General features: G+C 41.1%; 1 protein-coding gene and 1 long non-coding RNA gene across 9 annotated transcripts in view; one reads left to right on the plus strand and one right to left on the minus strand.

Moving 5' to 3' along the window:
* FANCC (FA complementation group C) overlaps positions 1–22,299 on the minus strand; it is a 102,879-nt gene that overhangs the window by 39,273 nt on the left and 41,307 nt on the right. For 6 of the 7 annotated variants that reach the window (XM_078386170.1, XM_078386168.1, XM_020803299.3 and 3 more), the window contains 4 exons: positions 8,400–8,519; positions 6,425–6,483; positions 3,560–3,721; positions 1,904–2,060 (listed from right to left, as the gene is read on the minus strand). In XM_078386170.1, coding sequence (XP_078242296.1) covers positions 1,904–2,060; positions 3,560–3,721; positions 6,425–6,483; positions 8,400–8,519 — 498 coding nt within the window. The remainder of the gene's footprint in view (positions 1–1,903; positions 2,061–3,559; positions 3,722–6,424; positions 6,484–8,399; positions 8,520–22,299) is intronic. The other variant, XM_078386169.1, reaches the window with a different exon arrangement.
* Positions 3,621–20,163, plus strand: LOC140704880 (uncharacterized). Of its 2 annotated transcripts, XR_013542072.1 has the most exons (6): positions 3,621–3,680; positions 11,394–11,612; positions 15,570–15,723; positions 18,016–18,084; positions 18,215–18,267; positions 19,938–20,163. It is a non-coding gene; the product is annotated as an uncharacterized LOC140704880 (long non-coding RNA). The 2 variants fall into 2 exon arrangements; XR_012084359.2 differs by lacking the exons at positions 3,621–3,680; positions 11,394–11,612; positions 15,570–15,723 and having other exon boundaries at positions 16,961–18,084; positions 19,922–20,163.

A 22,299-nucleotide genomic window follows, 5' to 3' on the forward strand; every position in this document is an offset into this window, starting at 1 on the left:
ATCTTCCCCTTCTATTTCCCAGGAGGTGATGGGACCAATGGCCATGATCTTAGTTTTTTTGATGTTGAGCTTTTTGCACTCTCCTCTTTCACCCTCATTACAAGGTTCCTTAATTCCTCCTCAATTTCTGCCATCAGAGTGGTATCATCTGCATATCGGAGGTTGTTGATGTTTCTTCCGGCAATCTCAATTCTGGCTTGGGATTCCTCCAGTCCAGCCTTTCGCATGATGTATTCTGCATATAAGTTAAATAAGCCGGGGGACAATACACAGCCTTGTCGTACTCCTTTCCCAATTCTGAACCAATCAGTTGTCCCATATCCAGTTCTAACTGTTGCTTCCTGTCGCCCTTATAGGTTTCTCAGGAGATAGATAAGGTAGTGAGGCACTCCCATTTCTTTAAGAACTTGCCATAGTTTGTTGTGGTCCACACAGTCAAATGCTTTTGCATAGTCAATGAAGCAGATGTAGATGTTTTTCTGGAACTCTCTGGCTTTCTCCATAATCCAGTGCATGTTAGCAATTTGGTCTCTAGTTCCTCTGCCCCTTCGGAATCCAGCTTGTACCTCTGGGATTTCTCGGTCCACATACTGCTGAAGCCTACCTTGGAGGATTTTGAGCAGAATCTTTCAGCCCCGATAGCTTTATAGCCTCTTCAAACTCAATTATTCTATGACTGTATAAAACCCACCACTGTGGTGAAAATTTTGGCCTGGCATCAGTACAATTGTATATGAAATAGTTACATATTTTCTAGCAATAGCTGAAACATGTCTTCTCTTCCATCTGTACCTCATGCAATTATCTGCATAGTCTTTCAGTAAGGTGAATATTCCACCGCTATTTTGGGGGGGAAACACACCTTTAACCATCTGGAAAAAGAACTAAAACTCCTGATAGGCAAAATAATATTTATAGAGGTCATTTCACTATGTGCAACCTATGTAACACTTATCTTTTATTTTTATACTTCTTAGTAACTATAGAATTTCCATTACCAATTTCATTTCTTCCCAAGGGATGGAAATGTAAGTAACAGCACACCACATAAAATAGAAATTACTAGACCATCACACTTTAATTACATTTGGAGCCCTAATATAACAGTGTTGAATATCATATTTCTTCCATAATAAAGCACAGCAGTCTCGTACTACCAAGACTAGACTTGAAAAGCTGCAGCTTTGTATAGTGCTCATTGCTGTGCCCTCCCGAGTGCTAGTGTATAACCTTGTGCTACATCATTCAGGCAACTAATAAAGATACAGGCAAGATCATCTTCATATCAACTGTTACTGTCATGATGGCTTTTCTGTAGTAAATTATGAAATTAGAGGTTTATCACTAAAATATTTTCTTCGATTCTGAAAATTCTCTTGAGCCTCTGAATATAAAAAGGAACCTCCTATAGAACTGAACTCTACAAGTGTTCTTTTCTTTCATAGCTGTTTCATGCCTGGTTTAGCGCTCACTAATTTCTCTGGGAAATATAAGTTCAAAACTAATCTCTCTTTCTATCTAGTTTTAGTTGCACTGCTGGATATTAAGGGGCTAGTTCTCAGCACCAAGCAATCCTGGCTACAGACTAGTCAGAGGCTTGCTTTCACCTTTTTCTATCAAGACTTCTCTCAGAGCTAATCACTGAAAGTTATTTTTAAAAGTTAAAACAGGAATAATGTTCATTGCTAATGAAAACTATGTTATATTGTTTAGCAATAATACTGCATTGCCCAATCAAAACCTAATAAACCATGAATTATGCTGTTTATTCTCCTGTCTATGGGCCATGGGCTGCTTGTTCCTACATTTCTACACATTGTACATTCTGTGCACTATCAAAAGGACTTTTAGTGCAACAGTACAAGAAAAACCATATTTACCAGTGCCACTATCCCACACTTACCAATAAGGAGCCTTTTATCAGACACACCATCTCTTGCACTGAACTTGGCTGACTGGTGATTAATTTTTTGATATATTTCAGCACTGCTTTCTCCAAACTAGGAAGATGACGAAGCCACAACTGCATCACCACAGATTTGGGCAAAGAAATCTTTTCTCTATTTTGTTAGAAAACAAGAGAAAATACCATTCTTTTCCATTCTCTAAGCTGCGCAGCTCAAACATTACAAATGCATATACAAGGCTTTGTTGAGAAATTCTATATACAGTGTGTATGGTTGGGAGTGGGATTGTAAACAGAGGGCAGGGGTGGAGTTGTGGTCAGAGGAAAATAAATGCAGAAAGTATTGACAGGGACAACTGCATTAATAAACACCAGTACCAAATAAGCCATTAAAAAGATCCAATGTGATTTAAAAAAAATCTTTATCCTGATTAAAGCCTCCAGAGACAGTTCAGAGCCTATAATGAACTGTAATTCAGCAGTCTCTCAAGCTGATCTCCATTTGAAATGTCTTCTATTCATCACAGCTACCTCTAAGGTCAGTGGTATACTTCGCTGGGAGGCTGAAGTCTTCTTCTAGAGGTCTCTTTTGGAGGGCCAGATGTTCCCACATCAGACATAAACATAGAGCACTTCTGTATTATTACAGCATGAATAATATGAAGGCAATTCAACTAGTCAGGTACCAGTAAAGAAATGAATTCTTTCTTTCCAGGATATTCCAGAGATCAAAAAGAAGGAAATGCAGAGGGAGACCTACCTACAGCCCTGGTGCCCAAACCATAATTCTCAACTTTCTTGGACTTCCAGAAGTTTCATCCAACATTGTTAGCAGTTAAAGAGTCTGGGAGTGGTAACCTAAGTACCACCTTGGGCCTCAATATTGGGAACCATTATCTTAGATGCATAGTTGTAGATGGAAAGATGTAATTCAGCACCATATGCTGTGACAAAGTGCCCCTTATTTTCCTTGGGAAGCACAGAAATTCATAGGCAAGCAAAATAATTTAAGATGCTTGGAACACACAAAGCATTAATTCAGTTTCTTTATTTACAAAAAGGTTGAAATCCAATAGTAACTGACCAGCACAGTAGGCCCACTGAACCAATAGAACTTACAGAGGAGCTGAGTCATCAAATGGCCACTGATTCAATGGGTCCACCCTTGTTGTGACTTACTATTTTAACCACTATGTTTTCCTGTGCTATATTTTATATTTCTGATTTTACCTAACAACTCCAAAGAGACATTCTGTTGTTGTAAATTATTTCAATATACATTCACCTGCCCAGGCTGAAATTACTCAACAGACTCACCTGAAGCAAAGGAGGACAAATTGCTGTGATTTCTCGGTCACCCCATCCTCCCTGATCTAGAAAATGGTATCTAAGTGCAGAAATTGCATTCCACATGTGGATCAACAACACAGGCTACATAGAATCTGGTCAGAAAGGAGAGTCAGTATCCACTTTCTCTCTCCTTCACACACAACCACTGCATAGCAACTTGTGCATAAGCTATGTAAGAGTTAAGTGAAATTTAACGTATGTTGTTCTGAGACATCTGAGATGGAATATCAGCTGATGATAAACTTACTGAATTAACCTTCACCTTAATACAGTGAGAATTCACATATTTTCTGGTCTACTTACTCTAATATGGCCTCATTCACTCTTTCTAAAAACAGAGAATGAAGAACCTCCTTTGATCCATCATCATAATAGCTAAGAAGAGATTCAAGTAGTGGTGTGACATCAGGCAAAGTAATAAGAGGTATGCAGAGAAAAGACATGGATGTTACTCGGGAAGAGATGCTAAAAGGGGGAAAAAGGAAACTTTCTTATTTGAGGTTAGAAAGACAGTGTTTTTACTGTTCTAAAACAATTTGTTCATTAAACACGCATGTAAATGCAAAATGCCAACATATAGCTATAAGCAATTTTATTTCAATCTCAACAACTATAAAGGACCTGTGAAGGTCTTTAAATTCATATGTGAGCTATCTGGCTATATTCACAGCACGGACTGAAAACAAGTCCGCAGACTGAATGGAACACAAACGTCTCGCACTTTGGCATAACTGCATGGACATCATTTGTACACAATGCAATATTATTCTCATAGTTTTCAAGTATGGAACGACAAATTCTAAGAACAAGCTTCAAAGCACAGTATTACAGTTCTAGCAACTAATGTTTTAACAGTACAGTTGTAATTGTTGTCATCTGTTTTGGGTCCTCTATGGGGGAAAGTACTGGAGAAAGGCTATTTTTTAAGCTACAGACAATCTGAAATTTAAAAATATAGACACAATATAAAGTACAGTGGTGCCTCGCACAACGAATGCCTCACACAACGATGAATTCACACAACGATGGCTTTTTCTGAAAAATTTGCCGCCTCACACAACGATGTTTCCTATGGGGAATTTTCGCACAACGATTTTGGGACCATGCTTCACACAACGATTGCGTTTTGGGTCCCCTGTTTCACTGAACGATGTTTGCAAAAAAGAGCAGGAAAGGTGGCTGTTAACAGTTTTAAATGCTTGGAATCATTAGTGCACCTTCTAAAATGGGTGCATACTTAATTTGGCGTTGATCTGACTTTTCGTTAATTTTTTGTGAATTTTTTCTTCCCCCATAGGAAACAATGGAGCTGTCAGATTTTGACAGCTGTCAAAAGTTGGGGGGGAAATCACCATTAATTAACAAAAAGTCAGATCAAAGCCAAATTAACTTTTGCATCCATTTTAGAGGGTGCAGAAGCTATTCCAAGCATTTAAAACCGTTTTTGACCCTTTTATGACACACTTAAATTTGCAAAAATTGACTTCGCTAAACCATTAAAATGCATTGGAAAGGCTGCAATGCATTTGAATGGAGGAAACATTGTTTCACACAACGATGTTTCCTATGGGGATTTTCGCTTAAGGACGGCAATCCGTTCCAATTGGAACGGATTAACCGGTTTTCAATGCATTCCTATGGGAAATGGTGTTTCGCAGAACGATGATTCACACGATGAATTTTTTTGAACCAATTAACATCGTTGTGCGAGGCACCACTGTACCACAAAAGTTGATTACAGTTTGGGGGTGGGGGAAGAGAGGAAATTCCTGGTCCTGGCAAAAACAACAATAGTGACTCAACCCTGTGGACATTTACTAGAGCTGGCATTTTAACATTTGAAGCCCTATCATTCTGAGATTGTTATACCTGAAGGCGCACCCACGCTATCTCTCTCTCTGCTCTAGCACTGAGCACTGCTAGAGACACCTCTGTGTCTGGTTAATAGCAATGCACAATATGGAGACACAGGGGAGTGACCCCTCTGCTGTGCTATCCCTGGTGTGGAATGCACTCCTTTTGGAGGCCAGATCACTGGTAACATTGGCCTCATTTCAGTACCAAGTCCAAACATGGCTGTTTCCTGAAGCTTTTGGGCTTAAGGGTCATAACTTCACTGAATACCAATCTGCTCTCGTATGTGCAGCATATAAAGTTTTAAAATGTTCTAAATTGTTCCTTCATATTCTTTTTACATGATATTTTATTGCTCGCAACCTGCCTTGAGATTCTTAGCTATAAAGCACAATATAAATACTTTAATAAATTAATAAAACTATTAGAATAAAATCTGTATAAGGTTACTGTAACTGGCTATATAGAAGCTTTGCTCAACAAAAACAAGGAGGCATGTTGGCACCTAAGGCTGGATCAGGGAAAAAAGAGGGAATTCAGAGATCTCACTTACTGAGACAGGTGCATACACATGTCGAAAAACACAATGTAATTGGCAGTTTTATTTATTACACTAAATTCATACTTAAAGCCTCCAAAGTATAACAAAGTATGCAGTTATAATAATCATGCGGCCACAAAGGCTGTATTATTTCAGATTTTCTTGCAAATTAGAAACACTTCCCACTCTAAATTCTGATGTGATATTCAAGCTGTGAGTTATATTGAAATTAGCAAATGTATGCAGCTTAAGTACAAAAAGAGCATTAAAGCAGGGAGGGCCTTCTCATTTGTTTAGGCCAAATGCTAACAGCATAATGATTAATTTTGAATCCTTGCTTGTGAGTCTGTGAAAGACTGAAGGATAAGACCTGTGTTTGAACCAAGCCTCTAGTTTGCATTTAGCAGCAGGCTGGACTCTGATGTGCATGACAATGATTAGTATTATTTCATTTCAGAAACAGCCAAAAAAAATTGAGGCAGGCAGTTCAACTGAAGTGTAGAGTGCTGGACGAGTAAGAGTTTAGATGACTAGCTTACATGTTTGCAATTTTTGGTGGGAAGCTGGAAGAAAGCCACATGTGATCTATGTTAAAATTACAGCTCTTATGTCACGCACCATAAATTAATGATTCTGTATGGTTTGGAATATGCACATGTATTGTTAGTTAATTAGTTTCAGTATCAGGTGATTTTTTTGCATAAGAAACAGAACTTCATTCTGTGTTGCCCTTTATACCAAGAACTAGTAAAACATGGATAAGCAATGCCTACCTTTGTTGGCTATTACATCTATGACTTCTGCTGAGTTCTGTCACTAAAGATAAGACTACCTGTTGATAAAGTCAGTCACACATTACAATGCAGAGCTATTTTAGTAATAATCTCTCCCTACTGAGCTTGCATTTTGGAGTGGATTAATAAGCTCCCCCACTAGTTGTAGTCTACAAAATGAACAAACAAATAATCTCTCTAACCCTATTTTAGGTCACACAAAGATAGAATAAAAATTAGTAGTTTTAGAAGAGTCTGTGTTAATTAGTTTGTGTTAGTCTGTGCTAGCAATAAAAAATATAAATTTAATCAGTAAACTACTCAGCCAAATTAAACCAAATTTTAAAAATACTTTTTAATTGTGGGAAGACATTTTAACTCCAGTATATTTTGCATATGCAAAAATTGCTTTTCCTTCTGAGAATGAGAAGTAGTTTTTTTAAAAAAAATTCTTCTTCCATATTCTCAAAAAGGCCTGTATTAAGAGGTGTATCCATATCTACTTAAATTTAATTGAAATATTTTAATTCTGATAAATTTTGGCATTTTCAAAATTTAGAGCGTCTTCAGAACACAGACCAAGTTTCTATTTTCACTACTTTGAACATATTTTCTTGTCCTACCATAAAACAATTAAACATATTTTGAATAATTTATTTATTTATTTATTCCATTTATACCCCGCCTATCTGTTCATCGTGAACACTCTAGGCGAATAAGACATAAATTTTCAATTCTGAATTTCTATTCTATTAGCCTTTGCCATTGTCCTCATATATTTGTTGCTGTAGTAGTTGTTGTTGGGGTTTTTTTTAAGGCTTTGCCATAATCATATTATGTGTAGTAGTAATAGTCATATGCTGCCTGTGGGTATGGTAATACCTTTGCAGACCTTTTTTTCTAATACTGTACATGTCATGCATTCCCAACTTGGAACAGAAGCATTTTGCTCAGTAGTACAGAACCCAAAAACTTTTGTCTTCCCTGTTTAATGAAAAAGAAATACATAACACATCTAGGGATCTACGAAGTTAAGCCAGCTATTGTTTTTGCAGTACTCCAATCCAACCTCTTGGGCAGCGGACAGGGTGTGAGAATAAAACAGGAGCTTGCCTCTAATCAGAACAGCTCTGAAGCAGGGAGTGAAAGACTGATCTCATTTCTTGTCTGTGCTCTAAGTTCAGAAAAGAAGTTTGGTGACGCAGCATCCATCCTTGATACTGTGCAGCAATTTGAAGAGATATTTGCAGCTGGCCAGACATCACATGGAAGGGAGCTAAGCTCTTCTTGTTTGAAATATTGAAGACTGTCTTTCTCTAGAAACTTTTCCTATAGGCAGCAAAAGCAGGAGAGGGGTTGAGCACTTGCTCCCCACTCACTGCCCTTGCACTCTCTGGAAAGGGAAGAGCTGCTATCATACCTCTTTGCCAAAGCAGCCATTGGCCGACCAACTCTTCTTGTGTGATCAAGCAAGCATGCTCTTCTGTCTTTCAGGCTGCTAAAGCAACATATTGACTCTGAAGTACAGCACAAAAATACTGATAACATTTCATCCTGAACTCCATGCTTTAGAGGGGCTTTTCGAATGGAATTAAAGAGGTATTCTCATTGCCAAAGTGCTGTAATGATATTATGATGTCAGAAATGAGGGGAAATACATTCCTCAGAGGGGAAATTGGCAACTGTGGCAACTACATTTATCGATTTTCAATGTAATTCAAACAACAGTGTCTTGTGGTACCTTAGACACTAAAACACTTTATTTGGCATAACTGTTCATGAACTGCATCCCACTTTAGTAGATGCAACTGAAGAAGTGGGTAATGGTCCAGGATACGCTTATGTCAAATGAAATGTTTAAGGTACTAAAAAACTCTTCATGGCATGTGTTGCAGCAAATTAATACGTCTACCCCTTTTAAAACCAACATCATTTTCATCCTTACAGTTGACAGCAAAGTGCAGCAAGTACTCACATTTTCGAGGAGTTTAGAATAGTAATCTGCCGAAGTAAAGCCAAGAGTTGAAATAAAGTTGTTAATATCTGTGTCTTGGTATCCCAATCCAAAAAATGAGAGCAGATAGCACAATGAACTCTTGAAGAAAAAACAAAATACAGAAATGCTTTGTTAAATTGTACAGATCCATTCCAGATAATGCCTTCAGTCTTTATTATTAATTGATAATTTATATTATTTATATGCCACCTCTCTCTCCATAGACTGAGGACCCACAACAGATAAAATTGTTAAATAGTTTTAAAATAATATATTAATAATATAATATAAAATATATTAAAAACCAATGAAACTGATATTAAGATAAAAATAATTATCAGGCTTTAAAGATTCTGTACTCCTGTTCCAATGCTCCCAATGTTGGGATTCCAAAGGAGCCTTGAAATCTGGGCTGGCCAAGTAGTGAAATAAGAAGCTTTTAACAAGTGATAAAAATCTGTGCCTAATGAGGTCATCAGCTTCCACAGGCATCAACTTTATGCAAGAGGATTTTGGCCATTGTAAGCACTGTTTCAGATGTACACGCTCTTGTGTGTAATTTATTCAACTTCGTATTTTTACATGCATTTTCTTTTTTTGCAATGAAAACATTTTAAAAGTACAGATTTCAATCTGCATTGTGGTTCAGGTTTACAAAATACAATTTGGTAATTCAAAATCAAGATGCAAAATGAACTAGTTTTTCTCCCATCTTCATCTACAGTATGAGTCCCAGATAAAATGTGCAACAAAATGCAAAAGGGTGTATCTCATTTAACACAAACAAAAGATTCAGAAGTATTTTACTAGTTATTTGCAATGGTTACGAAATTATTTAAAATATGCAACTTTGGTATATAGCATGATAGCATGAAATATAGAAAAACACATTAAATTGTTAAACAACTATAGCATGAGAGCCACACCCTCAATATTTGTCAGTTGTGGATTTTCTTCTTCCTGGAGCACAAGCTGAACACACTTTCAAGGATTTGATTAAGAAACAAGTCAAAACACTTATTCTAGCTACAATTCATTCAAAGAACAACTATTACACTGCCATCTAGTGGGTAATATTAAAACTGACAAAATGAAAAAGCAAGAGCAGCAGTAACCAAATTCCAAAAATAATTTAAAACAAAACAAACATAATACTACTTACTTTTTTGACTTGTACTCATTTTACACCACCCATCTTGTATATCTGGTACAGAGCTTCAAAGTAGTGTTTAATTGAACAGTCCTCCTCCCTATCTAACTAAATTAAACCTTGCACACACTGTCTTGCAGCCATCATTCAGTAGGTGGAGTATTGCACACATTCCAGAGCCTTGGACTTGCTTCCAGCCATCAAAAGGCCATCAATCAGGAACTTCTTGTCTGCCATAAAAACCAAAGAGTAATAGCAATAGGGCTCAAGTTTAATAATATTTTGCACGTCAATGGTTTCAGCTTCAAGTCCTGGCATTCCTAGATAGTGCTGGAAAATACAGACTGTGGTGAGCCACTACCAGTTAGTATAGCCCAGAGGTACATAACCTGCAGGACACATGAAATGCCTGTTTTTGGGTTCTAAGACCTGCTCTTATTATTCGTCTCAAAGACAGAAACACCTTGCGGCTTGAAGAATGGAGTGTCTTGCCACCATGTTTTGGAAAGTGGATTGCTAGTGTGCATGAGGAAAAGCAGCTGTTGCTAGTATCTCCAGAATCAAGACTGGAATTGGAGAAGAGAGGAGACTTCCTTTACTGTTACACAGGGGAACATCACTGGTTGAAAGAGGGGGCCACTTGAAGGAATTTGATTTTCACATGCTCTGTTCTTTAAATAGGGTATCTTCCTCTTATGCTGTATATGCCTGACATGTCTGTCTACAATGTAGCGATTTATTCGATTGCATGCATACATGCACATGCATATGAAGATGCAGGGTTTTTTCTTAATGGCCTGTGAATATCTTCATATTCTCAGGAAAAAATTTCTTATGCTCTTCACTGCCAAAAGAGCAATCTTTCACTAGGCACCTCACAACATCCCATCTTCAACCTAAACACTCTCTGGCTGAAATCCAGTTGTAGGAGTGGGGTTTAATGAGTCAACACCTATATTTCACTGATTCAGTGAGCGCACCCCAGTTGCAACTTCAGATGTCAGTTTTTGACGCAGAAAGCCCTATGCAAGATTTGAAAATGTTCATCCTGCCTCCACAATTAATCATGTTTGTATTTCATATGAGCCAATATATTCTTGAACATTCCTGTTCATTTCCCTCCTTGGATTCCTGTATCAAATTCATTTATATGTGCCTCTTTATTTCTGATATCAATTCCAGAGTCAGCACTTCATGCACAGCAAAATTTAAAAACTTGGCTCTTCAGGCAGGCCTTCCCTCCTGTCAATTCTTGAATTCTATCTTTCTGTTCTTTCATTTCCCATCTTGATCATACTATATTATTGTTTAAATGCTTTATGATTATGAGTGTTTTTTATTATGATTGTGATGTTTTTATTGTTATTTAATGTTATTTTATGATTTTGTAAGCCACCCCAAGTAGACACTGTCTAGGGGGGCGGGGTATAAATCGAATGAATAAATAAATAAAATCGTCTTCAAATGTACAGCAAAGCCAACTTTCCTAATACAGAAAAACAGTGCATCTATGTAACTCAGTATGAACAAATTGTATACTTTGCATATACAGAGCTATTGACAAAATGAACAGGAGAACCAGCACTTGGAAAAGTTACTTCTTGATCACTAGCTCCCAGTATCCCTCAGTCAGCATGGCCACTTGTGTTATAAATGCAGTTCACATTATGAATTTTGGTGCAGATACAGGTTTCAATCAATAGGTTCTGTGATGATATGCAGATACATGAAAGATACACTTTTTGCAGCTTCTCTATTGACAACTGCATGGTCGTCTGAATGGTCACTAGAGTGAACTCAATTTTTCACTGCATTTTTTAAAGAAAAAGCAACAGATTAAGAAAAAAGAAAAGAAACCATGACATAATTAAACAAATCCTGGAAAATGGCTAATCGTCTGGAGTCATCAGAGAACGCTCCAAAGGCATCTTTATGGTGAAATGAGGAAAAAGATGTGCTCACATTGTCAGCATAAGGAAAACCAGCTTAAGGAAAAAAAATAGCTGAATAGAGATGGAAGAACTATTTCAGAAGAGTTCCAGGTATTGCAGCTGAAACCATCATTTCTCAACAGTGTGGGATTTTATAGATAATGAAAAGTTAAATGTAAGGGTATCTGTGCAGCTGCTCAAACATACTACCCCAAATCACTGCACTAAATTTGTGGCTGCCATTTTAACTTGTGAATAGGAACTCCTTCTCTTGGATTATCTCTATTACTGACCTTGGCAAACAGCCAATGTTTCCTTTTATATTGCTACTATAATTCTGCCAAAGCTAAGAGCTTAGTTCTCACTGTGCTTTTAAAAGAAAGAAAATTTTTGGTGAAGCAGAGCCTTGTTTCAAATGAAACAGAGGTGACGGACAGGGGAGGACGGGCAGGGAGTGTGAATTCACAGATAACCACTCGAAGAACCAGAGTTACAGGTAAGTAACCTCTCTTTCTTCCTTGTGGTCTCTGTGAATGCACACTAGTGGGTGATTAACAAGCTTACCCATCCAGAGGAGGGACGTCACGGAAGAACAGATGACAGCACTGCTCGTCCAAAGGCCGCATCTGACTTTGCCCTGAGATCTAGACAGTCATGAGAGGTAAAAGTCAACGGTGTTGACCATGTGGCAGCCCTGCAGATATCAGGAATAGGGACATCTCTCACGAAAGCTGTGGAGGCAGCTACAGCCCTTGTAGAATGTGTCAATGCCTGCAGCAAGAGGCTTTCTAGCAAGTTGGTATGTAAGGCATATAGTTGCAACAATCCATCAAGAGATTGACTGGGGAGAAATATGAATTCCCCTGTGTGGTAAATGTGAGGAAACAAAAAGTCTCTTAGACTCGAGGAAAGAAACAGTTCTAGAAATATAAAAGGCCAAGGCTTGCCTGATGTCCAAGAGACGAAAGGAGCATTCCAAGTCGGTAGACAGCGAAGGAAAGAAGGTAGGTAAAATGATGGGTTGTTTAAGGTGAAACTCAGAAACTACCTTTGTGAGAAAGGAGACATCAGGATAAAGTGTAATTTTGTCAGGATGAAACTGGAGAAATGGGGAATCAACTTGAAGAGCAGCAAGCTCAGAAGCTCTGTGAGCCGAGGTGACAGCAACTAGGGAAAAGGTCTTAAGACCTTCTGACGTCGTGGTAGTGTTTGTTTGTTTGTTTTATTTTATACTCCGCCCATCTAGTCAACTGACTACTCTGGGTGGCTAACAGCATATAATATAAACAATTTAAAATATAAAAACAAAGTAACACATCAATAGACGGTGCTCAAGATGGAAACAAGTACCGTATTTTTTGCTCCATAAGATGCACTTCCCCCCAAAAAAGGGGGGGAGACTGTGCGTCTTATGGAGCAAAGCTGGTGATTTCGCCCCCACTGGCCCCATGGGGGAGCCTCACAAGGGTCCGAGTGAGCCTTCCAGGACCCTTGCGAGGCTCCCCCCACCCCCACGGGGCGAAATCGCCAGCTTTGAGGCTTGGGAAGTTTCAGAAGAGTCCCAGAAGGTGGCGATTTCACCCTCGCTGGCCCCGTGGGGGGGTGGGGGAGTGTTGCAAGGGTCCGAGTGAGCCTTCCAGGACCCTGGTGACGCTCCCCCCCCAGGGCCAGCGCGGGCGAAATTGCCACCTTCTGGGACTCTTTTGAGGCTTGGGAAGCTTCAGAAGAGTCCCAGGAGGTGGCAATTCTGCCCCCTCTGAACCCCGGGGGGGCAGGGAGAGTCTCTAAACAGTCCTGGAACACACCCTAGGACCCTTTGGAGGTTCACCCTGCCCCCCCACCAGGCCAGAGGGGGCAAAATCGCCACCTTCTGGGACTCTTTTGAGGCTTGGGAAGCTTCAGAAGAGTCCCTGAAGGTGGTGATTTCACCCCCTCTGGCCCCCGGGGTGGCAGGGTGAGCCTCCAAAGGGTCCTAGGGTGTGTTCCATAAGACGACCTCTCCTTAAAGCTCATCAATTTTTTAGGAAAAGAAAACAGATTATTATTCTCCTGTTTTCTTCTCCTAAAAATTTGGTGTGTCTTATGGAGATGTACGTCTTACAGAGCAAAAAATACGGTAAATCAAGTGGAGGCTGGAGGGAAGGCTTGCCTAAACAGCCAGGTTTTCAATTGGCGTTTGAAAATACCCAGCGAAGCAGCCATATGGATCTCAGAATGGAGGTTTTTCCAAAGGTGAGGAGCCACTGCCGAGAAGGCCCGGTTTCTTGTTTTTTCCTTCCGGGCCTCCCTCGGCGTTAGGCTCCTCAACCTCACCTCCTGGATAAATCGACTGATTTGAGTAGATTTAGGTGGGAGAAGGCATTCCACTAGATATTGAGACCCTAAACCGTTTAGGGCTTTATACGTAAGAACTTCAAAATCAATGCGGAACCGAACGGGCAGCCAGTGTAAGGGGGCCAAAGTGGGAGTGATATGTTGATGTTTCCTCATCCCACAAAGAAGTCTGGCTGCCACATTCTGCACCATTTGGAGTTTCCGCATCAACCTCAAAGGTAGCTCCATGTAGAGAGCATTAGCGGTCTAATCTCAAGATTACAAGCGCATGGACTAGAGTGGTGAGCGACCCAACATCTAGATAGGGACGCAGCTGGGCAATCCGCCAAAGATGGAAATAGGCAGTGCGGACCAGACGCCACCTAGGATTCCATGGAAAGCACCTGGTCCAGATGGATCCCCAAGCTGCACACCTCACTCCGCGGTGAGAGTCACCCCCTCAAAAGAGAGGGAGTTTCCCAAACCACTGATGGTAGGACCGCCGTCTTGTCCAGGTTTAGCCTCAGCCCATTTTCCTGCATCCATTGCAGTACAGACCCCAAACAGCACTGCAGGGACATAACAGCATCCACTGTAGTTGGAAAAAAGGAGATGTAGAGCTGCATGTCATCAGCATATTGATGGCACGCTGCTCCACACCCCCAATGACCTCGCCCAGCGGTCTCATATAGATGTTACAGAGCATTGGGGAGACAGTCGAGCCCTGAGGAACCCCACAATCAAGGCTCCACGGGGCTGACTCACTCTCCCCAAACTGAACTCTCTGAGGATGATCCCCCAGGAAGGATCAGAGCCAGGCCAACGCCAGGCCACCAATTCCCAACCCAGAGATCCTCCTCAGGAGGATACCGTAGTCGACGGTATCAAAGGCGACTGAGATACTGAGGAGGACCAACAGGGATGTTTTCCCCCTTTCGGCCTCCCTCAATAGGTCATCTAACAGGGCAACCAATGCCATTTCTGTACCATGGCGTGGCCTGAAGCCCAAATGGAATAGATCCAGGGCATTTGTTTCATCCAAGTATAAGGCGTCGGAGGACAGTGTGTAGGGACCATTGTGGTGGAACAGAGGATCTGGAAGGTCACATGTTGGAGACCTGTCTGAGGAATTGCTTCAGCGTTGGGTAACGGAAGAACATGGCAGCATCAGAGTCTTTTGGCTGATGAGCCACAATGGCGGATATATAAACTTTGAGAGTAGACAAGGAAAGATGTTGACTAAAAAGGCGAGAAAGGAACTGAAGTTGCGCTTTAAGAGTTGTTGTACTATTTGGGAGGTTGTGCTGAGCTGCAAATTTCTGAAATGCGGCTCACTTGTAGGTATAAAGCTGTATGGTAGTGGGCTTTCTAGCATTAGCTAGAATGGTAGCTACCAAGGGTGAACTCTCCATGCGGTGAGATGGAGAGTGGAAAGGTCGGGATGAAAGGGCTGGGCTTGGTGCTGGGTGAGCAGGTGAGGTATGGGGGGGAAGGCAGATGAAGTCCTTTGAGATTGAGTGACGCATGGTGAACCAGAGTTGTGTGGGCCACCACGAGGCAATGAGAATCATGTTTCAGTGTTTGTGACGGAGCTTGACAATGATCCTTAGGAGGAGAGGAACAGGAGGAAAAAGGTAAATTAAGTGTGGTGTCCATGGTGTCATGAGCCTGGACCCATCCTGCTCTGGAACAGAAAAGGGCACATTTTATGTTTTGAACTGTGGCAAAAATGTTGATGTGTGGCTGTCCCCACAGGTTGGAAAGCTGGCGGAAGACGGCGTCGTCAAAGACCCATTCATGCATCTGGGTGCAAAGCCTTAGCGAATCCGCCAACTGGTTCAGTTGAGTGGAGATATGGACTGCTACCAGGAAAATATGGTGTTCGAAACACCACTCGCAGAGCTGAATGGTAACGTATAGCAGGGGGAGAGAGTGGGTGCCTCCCTGCTTGTTGACATAAAAAAGTACAGTGGTATTGTCTGTGGTTACTTGTACAGCTGTGCCCGTAACGAGTGATTCGAAAGCATGGAAAGCTTTGAAAATGGCTAGGAGCTCCAGGTTGTTGATATGAAGGCATTTCTCAGAGAGAGACCAGAGGGTGTGAATGTGGAGGCTGTTGCAGTGAGCTCCCCAACCAGTGGGACTTGCATCTGTGGTAACCTGCACGGAGTTGAAGGGGTGCAAAGGGCCTGCCCATAAAGAGATTGACTGTTGTGTCCCACCACAGTAGTTGGGCAGCGAGTTCGGGAGTAACTCTTAATTGTTTCGTAGGTGGGTTAGACACGGGGTCAAAGGGGGACATGTACCACGCCTGCAGAGAGTGCATTTTTAAGTGGGCATACTGTATGACTGATGCGATGAGACCGAGAAGTCTCTGCGTCTGGTGTGCGGTGACCATCGCATGAGGTTGAAAATGCTAGAGAATAACATGAATCTTCGTTGTGTGTTCCTGCAGAAGAAAGACTCTTGCTTTCTGTGAGTCTAGAACTACACCTATGTAAGTCACCTTCTGTGAAGGAATTAGTGTTGTCGTTGTTTAGTCATTTAGTTGTGTCCGACTCTTCATGACCCCATGGACCAGAGCACGCAAGGCCCTCCTATCTTCCACTGCCTCCCGGAGTTGTGTCAAATTCATGTTGGTTTCTTCGATGACACTGTCCAACCATCTCATCCTCTGCCGTCCCCTTCTCCTCTTGCCCTCACACTTTCCTAACATCAGGCTCTTTTCCAGGGAGCTTTCTCTTCTCATGAGATGGCTAAAATATTGGAGCCTCAGCTTCAGGATCTGTCCTTCCAGTCAGCACTCAGGGTTGATTTTCCTTCAGAACGGATAGGTTTGTTTTCCTTGCAGTCCAGGGGACTCTCAAGAGCCTCCTCCAGCACCACAATTCAAAAGCATCAATTCTTCGGTGGTCAGCCTTCTTTATGGTCCAGCTCTCACTTCCATACATCCCTACTGGAATAACCATAGCTTTGACTATGCGGACCTTTGATGTCTCTGCTTTTTAAGATGCTGTCTAGGTTTGTCATTGCTTTCCTCCCAAGAAGCAGGCGTCTTTTAATTTCATGGCTGCTGTCACCATCTGCAGTGATCATGGAGCCCACGAAAGTAAAATCTGTCACTGCCTCCATAACTTCCCCTTTTATTTGCCAGGAGGTGATGGGACCAGTGGCCATGATGTCAGTTTTTTTGATGTTGCGCTTCAGACCATTTTTTGCACTTTCTTCTCTCACCCTCATTACAAGGTTCCTTAATTCCTCCTCACTTTCTGCCATCAGAGTGGTATCATCTGCATATCGGAGGTTTCTCTGGATTATGTAATAACTGCGGTATCTGAGGTCGAGAATGGGATGAAGACTTCCATCTCTTTTCGATACTGTGAAGTATCAGGAAAAGAACCCAGGGTCATTTTCTGATGGGGTGATGATATACAGTGGGGTCTTGACTTAAGAACGGCTTGAGTTAAGAACATTTTGACTTATGAACCACTCTCATAGGAAAATATTGACTTGACTTACATACTTAGATTTGAGTTAAGAACCGAAAAAAACCACGTGGGAGGCAGGGAAAGTGCAAAATTTGAACTTTCAGTTAACTGTTGGCCAGTGAAAAGGGTGCCTGTCTGCTTCCTCACTCCTCCCAGCGTTTAGAGAGTGGATTGGGAGAGAGTCTTCGGACTGCCTGGTACTGTACTGCCTGGACTGTATTTTCCCTGCCTTCCCTGAACCTTTCTTGACCTAAGAAAAAAAAGAAACAAAATATCCCCCTCTAGCGGTCGAAGGCGGAATAGCAGCTTCCCATTAGTTTCTATGGACGGAAAAGAGCAGATACGGATCAAATGGTTTTCAATGCATTCCTACGGGAAATGCAGATTTGACCTGAGAACTTTTTGACTTGAGAACCGCCTTCCAATATGGATTAAGTTCTCAAGTCAAGACCCCACTGTAGCATCCTTCGAGAGGAGGGATTGAATCTTCTTTTTTAGGACATGTGATGATGTGGTGAGAATTGTCCTTGGTGGTGGTAAGAATGTACATTGTATTGCGTAGTCTATGGCAGATAGTGAGGACCCAATTGTTGGTGGTGATGGCTGCCCAAGATGAAAGGTGGGATGCAAGGCGAGTGGTATTGAAGGGCAGAGTAGGACGGTAGAATCTGGGCTGTGTGGAAGTCAAAGACCCCGTTTTGTTTTCTTGTCAGGTTGCCGGAAAGACTGTCAGGGACGCTGTCTTTGTGTGGAATGTCAAGGTTGAAAGGAAGAGGAATGTGGTAAGTGTCGCTGTTTGTCAGGAAAGGGTTTGTATTGTTGGTAGAAGTAGGGGTGACGCCATTGATATCATTGGGGTCTGTAGTACAGTTGTGTGTTGTATGACTGTGTTGTTTTTCTCCTTTTTTGGAGGTTGTCCAAAATTCCATCAGTCTTATTATCAAAAAGGACAACTCCATCAAAGGGTAAGTCCTCAATGCGCGTGCGGGAATCGTCAGAAATATGGGCTGAACAAAGCCAAGCGTGTCTTTGTATTCACCTTAGCTTTAGGACCATGACTATCTCAACATAAACTTCACAAGGAGAACAGCACTGTTTTTAAAAGAGTAGATTCATTAATTAAATTCTGTGTATAAATTGCAATACTACCTTCAGTCATTAGGTGGTAGATGTTGCTAATCAACAAAGAAAAGCTGCAGTCAGGCTTGGGTGGTATGTGATTTCCAGCCCTTACCAAGTATGGTACTTCTGCGAGTATTATCTATTTCAAAACAAAATTGTAAATAGTTATTTTTTAAAAAAAAATAGCTTCCATTATGTTTGCTTGAGCACACATTTTATTTGAAATGTATAAATAATGAAATAGATTAAAGAGGAAAACTTAGAACTTTATTTATTTTATCCCACCTTTCTCCTAAGAAAGGACCCAAGATGGCTTACATTAAGAACGTAATATTAAAAGCTAAAAACATAAAATTATTGATTCATTAAAGAAGAATTAATAATGTTCTATTTAAGATGTTAGGTAGAAGCATTACTAAAATAGATTTAGAAGCAACAAAATGTAAACATTCCATTTGCTGTCTCCTGAAGAGTCATTAAGGAAGAGCCTGCCTGAAGAGACAAGGGTCTTCACCTGCTTGTTGAAGGACAGCAAAGATGGAGCCAGCCTGACCTCCTGTGGGAGGGAGTTCCAGAGACTGGGAGCAGCAACAGAGAAAGCCCTCTCCTGTGTCCTCACCAAGCACTCTTGCGAGGCTGGTGGGACCAAGAGAAAGGGCCTTCTCTAGTTCTCTTAACATCTGGGCAGACTCACAAAGAGAGATATAATTTTTGAGATAGTTTGGACCCAATTTGTTTAGGGCTTTATAGATTAAAACTAGAATTTTGAACTGCGCCTGGAAATGGAATGGCAACCAGTGGAGCTGCTGTAATAGTTGAACTTCTCAACTACACCCAAGGTGAACAAATCACATGAAAAAATATTCTGTAATACTTCTGATACCTCTTATTAATAAGGAAGTTCCAAAGATCTTTACAGTGGTGCCTCACTATGTGAAAACATCGCTAAACATAAAAACCCATTGGGCCCTAAACTTACCGTTCAGTGAAGTTTCCAGCCATTTTCGTGCCCTCGGTAAGCGAGGGGAGGGTGCGAAAACGCTGCGCGCGGCCATTTTCGAACCGCCGAACAGCTGATCCGTGGGCATCACAAAGCGAAGATCGGTAAGCAAAACGCTTACCAATCGTCGCTATGCGAGTTTTGCCCATTGGAACGATCGGTATGCCTCCGAATTAGAGATCCCGAAAAGGGGATCGCTATGCGGATTCGTCGTTGTACGGTGTGCGCTCATTAAGCGAGGCACCACTGTATATCCATTAACTTCCCTCTCTGAAATTCCTGCCTATAATTTTATTATGTTGGGAATACTTCAGCAAATGCCCTCACAATTGATCAGAAGACAGACCCTATCCAAAGGCTTGAAGCAGTAACAGCAACAGAGAAAGATGAGACACTAGACTCATCTTTTCTGTAAAATTTACAGTGCATGCGATATTTGTCATGTTTTTGTTATGGACATGTGGTTTGAATGAAAACTGGTATGTTGCATTCAACAGCTATGGCTTTCCACAGATCTTCCCACAACTGTCTCTGCAGCTGAGGCAGCAGAACTGAGAGAAGAGGGAGGCAAGGAAGAGGAAGGGAAAGAAATTGTTCAGTTCACATCTTATTACCAATGCAAATTAAACTGAACTTCCAGATAAATGCTCAGATCAAAATAGAGTTATACTTGAATTTCTGCAAAACTAAAAAATATTGTAAATAAATAAAATAAATAAATAAATAAAAATGCAATGAATTTTGCAAGGTATGTCTCCAATCAAGACCAGTACAAAATGTACATATATTCATGGGAAAATGCAGAAATGTTATATTAGAAGTAACTGTTTTAAAAAGAGATATATAAAGAAACTGAAACCAGAATGAATAGGTTATCTTCTATGAAGACAATTCATTAGTAATAGCCATGCTTACTCTTATTCCAAACTAAAACAAGGCTTACTCTTGTGAACATCTTAAAGGTAGTGGAGATTTTGAAGCCTCATCCTACGTTCATGTTCCATTTCAACACCATATAGTTATCAAGTATACTTCAGCAAAACCCATGACTACACAAAAGTCACAGAAAATCAAAACAGCAGAGAATGTGCATTTTCTTTAAAAAATTAATCTAATGATTGTGATAATTCAAACTAAAATGTTTTAAAGATCTGAGATAGAAAATTCAGAAAAAGAAACAGATGTGAAACAGTGTTTTTCTGTTGCCATTGCTTCCAATCTAGATGTGTGGAACCTCATTTATTTAGAATTATTTTTAGGTACATTTATTTATTTATTTATTTATTTATTTATTTATTTATTTATTTATTTATTTATTTATTTATTTGATATCCCGCCTTTCTAGTTGATTAAGACCACTCGAGGCAGCTTAAAACAATAATATAACAATGTAATTAAAAGCAGTTTTAAATAAGGGGAAAACTTTGGGCAAATGGGACAGACACTAGAAAAAGGTAAGAAAGAGAAAGTCAGGAATTGGCTGAGGGGAAGGCCTGCCAAAACATCGGTGTTTTTAGTTGGTTTTTTAAAAATACCCAGCGAGGGAGCCGCGCGGATATCAGGGGGTAGGTTATTCCAGAGGCGAGGAGCCACCGCCGAGAAGGCCCGATTTCTTGTCTTTTCTTTCCGGGCCTCCCTCGGCGTTAGGCTCCTCAGCTTCACCCCCTGACTCATGTGAGTGACAAGGGTAGATCTTGGAGGAAGTAGGCATTCCGCCAAGTATCGAGGCCCTAAGCCGTTTAGGGCTTTATACGTAAGCGTCAACACTTTGAAGTCGATGCGGAATCGGATGGGCAGCCAATGCAATGCAGCCAGAGTGGGTGAAATGTGTTGGTATTTTTTCACACCACTGAGAAGTCTGGCCGCAGCATTCTGCACCACCTGAAGTTTCCGCATCAGCCTCAAAGGCAGCCCCACGTAGAGCGCATTACAGTGGTCTAATCTTGAGATTAGGAGCGCATGCACCAAGGTAGTGAGGACCCCACGTCCAGATAGGACCGCAGATGATAGAAGGCGGTTCGGACCACGGACGCCACCTGGGATTCCATAGTAAGCGCTGGGTCCAGGTGGATCCCCAAACTGCAGACCCTGTCCTTGGCAGGGAGGGTCACCCCCCCCCGAAAGAGAGGGAGTTTCCCAAACCCCCCACTGTGGGGACACCCACCCTTAGTACCTCCGTCTTGTCCGGGTTCAGCCTTAGCCCATTCTCCTGCATCCATTGCAGTACAGTCTCCAGGCAGCGCTGAAGGGGCAGAACGGCATCTCCTGCGGTAGGTGGAAAGGAGATGTAGAGCTGTGTATCATCGGTGTACTGATGACACCGAGCTCCACATCCCTGAATGACCCCTCCCAGCGGCCTCATATAGATGTTAAACATCTGATCATAAAGAATGCAAGCCTTTCAAGCCAGCATACAAAACAAAATACACAACAACCACATACAGTAAAATAAGAGTATATACAGTAATCATAAAAGCAATCAGGATACAATTCCAGACTAGCTTAAGAAAATGTTAGTGAAAGCAGGCGAGTTTTTCGAGCTTTTAAAAAGCCTTATAAAGAAATGACCTAGAAAGTTGCCATGGTCAGTTGTTTTGAAAGATGTCGAGAGGTACTGGAAAATCAACAAGGTTGCACTGTCTCACGTGTCCCTACCTTCATGTCACCTACCAGGTTTAATAAAGGTTGTTTCCATCCCAAACTATGTCGATACCCCAAGTAAGAACCAGCATTCAATGTTACTTGGAAATAAGAAGTTTCCGCATATTCCATCATGTGAACATTCATAAGCAAATCTCCTAACTTTTCATTCTCTTCAAGGAGGAGAGATTTCCCTTCCCTAGGTTTCTTTCAAAATAAATCTTTCCAAACTTTC

Source organism: Pogona vitticeps, chromosome 2 (assembly GCF_051106095.1).
Source record: "Pogona vitticeps strain Pit_001003342236 chromosome 2, PviZW2.1, whole genome shotgun sequence".
In the NCBI taxonomy this organism is placed as follows: domain Eukaryota; kingdom Metazoa; phylum Chordata; class Lepidosauria; order Squamata; family Agamidae; genus Pogona; species Pogona vitticeps.